This window comes from Cibotium barometz, chromosome 21 (assembly GCF_041138505.1).
Source record: "Cibotium barometz isolate CiBa-2024 chromosome 21, ASM4113850v1, whole genome shotgun sequence".
NCBI classification, from domain to species: domain Eukaryota; kingdom Viridiplantae; phylum Streptophyta; class Polypodiopsida; order Cyatheales; family Cibotiaceae; genus Cibotium; species Cibotium barometz.
In genome coordinates, this window is record NC_141066.1 from 37732285 (window position 1) to 37740796 (window position 8512).

The 8512-nt window shown below is 41.0% G+C and overlaps 1 protein-coding gene across 1 annotated transcript in view; it reads left to right on the forward strand.

Moving 5' to 3' along the window:
* LOC147627152 (uncharacterized) overlaps nucleotides 1-4169 on the forward strand; it is a 28137-nt gene extending 23968 nt beyond the window's left edge. The window contains exon 3 of the mRNA XM_086815774.1: nucleotides 3521-4169. Coding sequence (XP_086671900.1) covers nucleotides 3521-3731 — 211 coding nt within the window. The 3' untranslated portion in view covers nucleotides 3732-4169. The remainder of the gene's footprint in view (nucleotides 1-3520) is intronic.
* Nucleotides 4170-8512: the final 4343 nt, after the last annotated feature.

Consider the following 8512-nt stretch of genomic DNA (forward strand, 5'->3'; position numbering starts at 1 on the left):
TCATTATCCCAGTTAGGAGCTAGGGGGTGACTAAAGTGTTGGCCTTGTACCTCGGTTGCATTATGTGATTGGAGGGCTATCATGACATGGGAGGTGTGCATGATGAGTCGGCTTTGATAGAGCATGTAATCGGGTTAGGGTTAGAAGGTAGTATCTTTCTCTTGCGTTCTGGTCTCACCACCTTCGCTCAAAAGGGAGCTTTGTTGGGATTCGGAGTCGTATGTGTATGTGTCCATCATGTGTCTTGTCGTGTGTATGTATCCATGTTTGTGTTTCAACCATTGTGTGTGTACATTCCTAAAAAGAGCATGAACACTCACTTATGTGTAATGTGTGTTTTGGTGTGAACCCACTCTTATAGTGGTTCACATAATATCTAGATATTTATACTTGCTTGACATCATTGCTTATGTCATGCAAAAGAACCTTCAAAGGTTATAAAAACATTTACTTGGTGTATCTAAAATATCACATCAATAAACATCATTGAGTCGTGCAGTACACTTTCTCTCTAGCTTTGTTCTCTCTGTGTGTGTGTGTGTGTGTGTGTGTGTGTGTGTGTGTGCATACATAGACGGCATGGACATCTTCCATTCCCTTAGGCCTACCTAACCCTAATCCTAGGCTAGGTCTTCAACTTGAGCACTGGTCCCTCTTCTCAAGAGAGGAGGGCACGATCACATGGCATATTACTGGTCAATGGTTTGGACACACCACCCCCCTCCCCTCCCAAAAAAGAAAAAAAGAAAAACAAAGAAAAGAAAAAATTCTTCTTTTAGTTACCAAAATACTGTGGAATGTATTAGGGTTAGAGAGTTGCACATGCAAGTTATGGGGATAGAATGAGTAACAAGATTTGCATGGTGCTTTTCTTGCTCTTTTTCAAGCTTTTTAAAGCAGTTTGCTTCTTTGTGGCCCATTCGTTTGCAGTACTTGCATAGGATCTTTTTATTGCTTTTCTATTTTGTACTCGGACAAAACCCTTTTTGTGGTCAAGGCTGCTGCTAGCTTGCTCTTCCTCTTTATTCCTTCTATTCTTCTCAAGAAGCAAAGCCACTAGGCTTTCATAGTTTGTGGTTATCACCATTTTGGGCATCTCTAGAATTTATGTGTGAATGGCTTTGGATACCCAAAAGATCAATAATGTACAAGCTTTGGGAATGGGGGATTATCTAGTATAGAGGACCAAGTGTTCGTAGCATGGTCCAACCACTCAAGACGGTTTCTTGGACACAAAAATGGGCTTTGGAGCTCAAGTGTCAAGTGGAAAGTATGTATTGCGAACTCTTGAGGATTTGGGAGAGATCGAGCAATGAAACCGATTTCGACATGGTGCTTACATGTATTTCTCATGTGGTGGAACATAGAGAGATTATCTCCTAAGTTTTAGGAGGAAGTTGCTATTTTTGGCAATCTCCAATGGAATTTTCGTTCGTGTCATTACCTCTGGAATTCGGTAGAGATCGAGTATTGCCAAAGTACCATTGTGAAATTAGCTATCGTCTGGGATATCTTTAGAGTTGAAGATTGTGGAATTTTTGGCCTTTGGATTTGGAACATGTGGCAGATGAGAGAATTAAAGTGAGACAAGTGTCCTCACACTTGTCAATTCAGCTCTACACATGGCATTGTAGCATTTTCTTGCTTATTTGAACATGAGAGAGTCATCTCTTGGGCGAGTTTGAGCTTCAAGCAAGTTTTTGAAGGCTGAAAACTATTATTACTATTAAGCCTTTTTTAAAGTTTTGCAAGTTATTATTACTATTATTATTATTATTATTTCTTGGGTGTCTCTATTAAGCCTTTCTATTTATTTTTTTTAAAATTTTGTTTGTTTTTGGTGATTCTCGTCTTTCTTTTAAATTATTCGTAAGTTCAGATTCATTTGGCCTATGACGGTATATAAGTTTTTGGAGGCTGAAAACTCTGATTTTTCACCATTTCTCTTCATTTCTATGCCTACCATAGCCATATCCGGCTTGGGGAAGATAATTTTCACTACCCTACACCATCTTGCACACCCCGGATGGTTGTTTTTCATCAAAACAGTCCTAAAGCTTGCTGAAATTTTTGGTTTTATGCAATATTCAAGTTGTTTTACAGGTTTTGGCGCTCATGGATGCGACATACAGGCTGTTATACTGGTTTATGCACTCATGGATGAGCCACATGTGCTGGTTTACAAGTTTATGAGCTCATGAATGAGCCACATGGGCTGGTTTACAGGGTTATGTGCTTGTGGAAGAGCCATATGGGCTGTCATACACACTCCTGTGCATCCGAGATGAATTACAGTGGTTTCCACATGAAGGATTTCCAAAGTCTACTCATACCCAGTGACTCCTCGCATACTCTTAATGAGTACAACAGCCTTGTCTTCGTCTTCAGGCTCACATTTAAGACTAGCAAGTTGCTGGACTAGACCCAAACTTGGCCAGATGATCACTTAACTCTTCATTTTCATTCATATTAAGATCATAAAACTTAAACTTTAGAGTTAGTGATTTTATTACCGAAGATACCTTCCGTTTTCGACCAGATTTGCTTGGCTGTGGATTTGAAGTCTATGTGATGCACCAAGGAATTTGCAAGGCTTAGGCCGATCATGGCGATGGCTCTTTCATTGTGTTGCCGCCACATCTTTTGCATGTCTGGTTCAATATCTCCTAGATCTTGGTCATCTCCTGAGACTGCTTCCCATACTCCCTCTCGCATCAGCAAGAGCTGCATCTTGGTTTGCCAGGTAGGGAACCCGGTGCCAAAGATGCCAAAGAATCTGTGACAATTGTTGCTATTGATAGTGCCATGATGTAGAAGCAGAGGGAGGTTGAAATGAGATGCTAATGGTGATGTCATAGGAGATGCACAACGCAGTTGGGAAGCCATTGCTAGCAGCAGATCAGGGCGGGTCTATGCTCGTTCTTCATAGCTGCTGCAACCACACCTGCCGGGTGGACAGCTGGCGTCGACACCTTCAGGCCAGCCAACAATGCTGCAGAAGAGACCAGTATGTACGCAGGAACAGAAGTCATCAACAACTCTACGTGACCATGGCCATGGAGACAAGTCCGGCTGGCGGCTACCAGAGAACTGGGCAGAGGCGGGCGGAGCAGGCCAAGAAAGCTATGTAGGCGACTCGCAATGGTGTTTGCAAGCCTTTCATTGCACATCTCGCTTTGGGTAGCATTTCCACAGCACCAATAGTCTTTGCAACTCATGTAATGCTCCTATGGCACACATTTCCACAGAAAATGAGATTTGAAGTTTGTTTTTTCCATTTTTCAAAATAATTCAGCAGAATACATCTCGCTTTGGGTAGCATTTCCACAGCACCAATAGTCTTGCAACCCATGTAATGCTCCTATGGCACACATTTCCACAGAAAATGACTTGAAGTTTTTTTTTCCCATTTTTAAAAATAATTCAGCAGAATACATACATACATACATATATATATATATATGGTCTAGCTGTGGGCCATTTCTTTTTGTCTCTAATAGACTTGCTGCTTGAACTGCAGGCTATATTACAAGCTAAATTACATCAGTCGCATAGAGTTTCTTTGGGATCACATAAAGAAAGGGCAAGTGGAGGTGCCGGACTTTGTGTCTGTCCATGATGAAGAACTTGAACACCGACCCTTGATGGACTATTGGGTGGAGTCAGATCCGGTCAATGCCTATGGTGTGTCGGGCCTTGGTTCTCGTCAGTCAGTCAGTTGGGCCCCTTAAAGTTCTCTGCAAGGATGTATATCAATGGAGAAGGGAAATTTGTCTTTCAATTTGGCTTGCTGTACAACGCAAGATTGGCATGATTGAATGCTACTCTCAATCTAGTTTTCTTTTATTACTGGAGCTGCCAGCAGTGATTGTAAGATGTATAGCAGCTGTATTCCCACTCTTCCTTTCATGTATAGTGGAAGTATAGTATCCAAAGCACATCTCTTTTGAAGGTTGGACTTATTCAAGGGAACTCAACAATCATGACCATCAATGTCCTGGCATCATGCAACCCTTGGTTCTGTGGCTTTCTGGATCTTGGCAAGATCATTTGGTGCTATTCTTTAAAAGTTAGCAATTGCACCAAAATTGCTTTCTTCCTCAAGCTTGTTTCCTGTTTATCTTTAGAGGACTCTCCTGGAAATTCAATCTTTTAGTTCTCGATTGAAAGCTCTTTTGAGTTAGTGTGAGAGTATGGAATAAGACCTTGCTTTTCTGTTGCCTTGCTCCCAAATTCAATGCTTTGATGTTCTCATTCATTTATAGTTGTGACATACTCTACTATGCTTTCTTCTATATGATTGATTAATACAAAGCTTTCATCCTGTGTCGTATGTTCCTGTAAAGGAAAATCGAAAAAATCTAGACACTACATTCTATAATGATGGATGACCCTTACGTCCAACCCCCTTACTCCCCATCTATTCTCTTTCTAGAAATTGCACAGTTCTGAGGAAGTCCAAGAAGTGTATGAGACATGAAGGAAAGCTTCTCCTAGGGACACGTGGTCTATGGGATGAGATGCACTTGGGATTTAAGATTCATAAATGGAATTACTAATTTTACCCCTGGTGCAAAGGTGTTGGCCTAGGAGCGTAATAAGAGTTGAATATGTCACCTTTCTAGCGAGACATGGCAGAATGGCACTTGACAGACCCCCTAGGCAGACGAGTTTATTACACATTTAGTCTAGCAAGCATGTAGAGGGCTGTGTGGAAAAGGTGGAATTGCATGCATACTCAGAGCTTCCATGAAGTAAGATGCTAGCCATTAGTGATGGGTATTGCAACGTGAGCGATAGGTTTTGGCAATGGGGAGCTAAAAGACTCCTTGATCTCCCTACTCAATATAGATGCATCTTGTACATGATAACTTTTCTTGTTTTGCTTGTTTTCCCATAGGCCATTTTAGCTTCCCACCAAGGGTGTTAACACATCCCTTCTTCTTCTTCTTCCCTCCCTCCCTCCCTCCCTCCCCCCCCCCCCCCCCCCCCCCCCCACCCCAAACCTCTCTCTCTACTTTTGGTTGTATTGGTTGCTATCTTTTCATGGGTTTATCACCAAGACGTTTGGTATAAGCCTACCCCATGCATTGCTCTACAACTTGACCTAGATGGTTTCTTGGTCCAGGTGCCTATGTCCGTTGTTATTAGGCCATTAAGTAGCGGCACGAGACAATTTTCACCACTACAATCTTGGGATTGGTCAGGGTCATGGGTTTGTAGGTAGGTCTATACTATTTCAACATTTGTGGGTTGGATAGTGATTGTTAGGGTGTTTAAATGATGATAATGATGACTTAAACCGCCACCACTCAATGCCCAAAGAGTTGCAAGGCTTTGTTTATTGAATGAGGGCTTCACATATAAAATTCATCTCATAGCATTGTAGGAAGCATTTGACAAAATATCTCTTCTTTGGGAGAAGTGATTGGATGTTGTGGTGGCTTGACTTGAGAATGTACTACTCTTATGGCCATATGGGCTTGTATATGGGGACCATTCAGATATAAATATGCAAAGTGCACTGTTTTTATGACGGTGTGGGATCAGCGGATCTTTTTCTCAATGACCCCCATAGGACTCTCTTGGCACCTTTGTGCCCCATATTGGTTGAGATCACTTTACATTTTGGGATGAGGTCTTGCTTTGTCACGGCTTCTAGCCATGATTTTGTATGGTCTATTCATACTTAACAGAATTCTCCTTTTTGCCAAAAAAAAAAAAAACAATAATGTCACAAATCATCTAGTATGGGTCTAAGACAATATTCTAGAAAAAAGATGTATTATAACGTGGGGACCTCTAGCACCTACATGCATGGGTCTACCTAGTTATAATGTCCCCTCTCTCCCCCCCCCCCCCCCCCCCCTAATTTCATTGGGTAGGGATTAAAGCACCATAGCCCCACAATTTAGCCCCATAGTTAAAAGGCTAGACCTTGAGGAAATTAAGAAGGCATGCAATATGCAAAGACTGCGACACCCTGTGTGCCACCAATGGGGAGGTTGGTATAGCCGTTGCCACCGTAGAAGCAACTGTTGGCAATGGAGAAGACACCATAGATGGTAGCGCCGGTGGCGTTCTGCCACAAGATGGCCCCCGTGAGAGCATCTAAGGCGTACACAATTCCTCGGCAAGCACCACTTCGCCAGCTACGCTCACGGGCCATAAGCTGACGCCCCACTCGGTTCTGCCGTGCTCCACAGGATCTCTCCCGACGTGGCGTCTATAGCCACCCATCCGCCACCAGGTGTCACTTCGTCAGTAGGCTCAAGAGTGAAGTTTTGGGCATTGCTGCTGGCCACATTTGTGTACACACGCTGTCCGTCTGTAGCTTTGGACCCCCACCTGGCCCAGCTACCTGCACAACAACAAGAGCCATTTAATGAAAACTCACAAACTCTCTCTCTCTCTCTCTCTCCCCCGGCACACGTGTGTGTGTGTGTGTGTGTGTGTGTGTGTTTGTTTTGGGGGGGGCAGGGTTACTTCTGCACTCGTGTGTGTTTGGATCACACGAGTTTTCTTGGCTTGGCTATGGATTCACCACCTGTCTGAAAGAAAACCAATTACCTATTTTTTAATAGGTCAAATTGACCTTGCCTTTATTTCAAGAGATTTCTTCTTGCATAAAATAATTATAATACTTCTAAATAGCACCATTTTTCATTAAAAAAGCTGTCACTTTCAAAGTTTGTCTTTATTTTACTTGGTTTTCAATATAGTTTTTTTTTGAGTAGTGGTTCACTTAGTTTGAGAAAGTTGGGTCTTCATGGTTCAAATACTAGTCCTTAACTCGTGCATTGTTGCTGCGGTATGTAAAAGGGAGGCGAAGTGGCCCCAGCAATGAAGCATTAGCCAGTAAATGAAGTGTTTGATATTTTTTTTGGGGACTCATTGTAACTAGCCAGCCAATTGCTCCACATTCCAGGATTTCTCTTTTCTCTCCTCTCCTTGTCCCAAAGTTGTCCATGGTTAATATGTAATAGATTTATGGCTTTGTTTGAGTAAACATTACGTAAAACAAGTCACAAACGCATTTGAACTGTAATCATATTGGAATCATTCTATTTCCTTCTATGGCAGCGCCTCATCGTGAAGCCCTCAAATTTGAAGCCATGGGAGCCCTTTTTGAGGCATTTTACACTTCACGTATGGGGACATAAAAATTTACCCTTCAAAAGAAAAGCTTTGAATTTGAAGAGTCTTTTAAAAATGAAGAAAAGTGGTTGAAATTTGACCCTTCAAATTAAATAATGGGGTCACTCTTTAACCTTATTTTGCTGCAAAATAAGATGTGTATTGTGTGGGGTTAAAGGAGTGTTTGTTATCTAGAGATGTGTTGCTTGATGTAAGACTACATAGAGTCTTGAAAACAAAAGCATGCATTAATCAATAATTAGGAGGGAAGCTACTACACTCACTTGTTATATATATTAGATAGATATTAGTAATTAATTAATAAATTAAAAGTCACTCATCATTATCTAGAAAAGATGCATTCTTGTAGATTGATCAAAGCTTTTCTCTCCCAAAATTTAGAAATTGATTGGAATTGGAATAATACAATAAGAACATGAAATGAATTTTTAATAGATGGCGTACCGTGGACCATACAACGATTCCTGTATCGCAATCCAAGGTCGAAACTACTCCACTCTTTTGGCCAGCCACCAAAATACACCTTCCAGGTAGTTGCAAAAGTATTAGCACACATGAAAGTAAAGACATCATAGGCTTGAAAATGTCGGCTCCACACGCTATATAGCTCCTGTGTGTCTACATCAATGGACACTATTCTGCAAAAAAAAAGATCTTACTAATCTGCAAGTCTTGTGTACAACCATTAGCTAAAGAAAACATTAAAGATATCAACCTGTAAGGACCACATCTTGCTGATCTACTTTTGGATACATTTTAGTTTATCATATATAAACATGTTTTACCATAACTAAACAGCTATGTAATATGAAGTCATTACTGATTGATGACTCATATTTCATTCTGAAGTCATATTAATTGATTGATGACCCATATTTTATTGTGAAGTCATATTAATTGATGACCCATATTTCACAATTTCTTGAATGGAAAATATTGAAAGAAAAAGTATGGTATGATAATTATTGTGAGGTCATATTAACCATCTAGCAATTTTCTAGAACATGAAAAAACTTGTTAGTTTTGAATTAGTAATTTGATGATTGGAGACATAAATAGAATGGATAAGAAAATCATCAACTATTGAGAGGTTGATTATCTTCATTGATTTCAAGATGGAGGCCTTGGATATGGGCTCTCTATAAGGACTAGTTCTACACCTTTGCTGTTGGGGACTGCCCCCACTAGTGCACAGTCTACCATTTTTGCCCCTTCAGCCATGTGAGCTAGAGGAGGAGCAAAGGAGATAGTTTAAGAGGAAATGGCTAGAGAGAGGGTGATATGTGGCAAGGGGGAAGACATGTGCTTAATAGATACTATTGACTCTAGTGCCATATCAATTAATTAGTGCCTG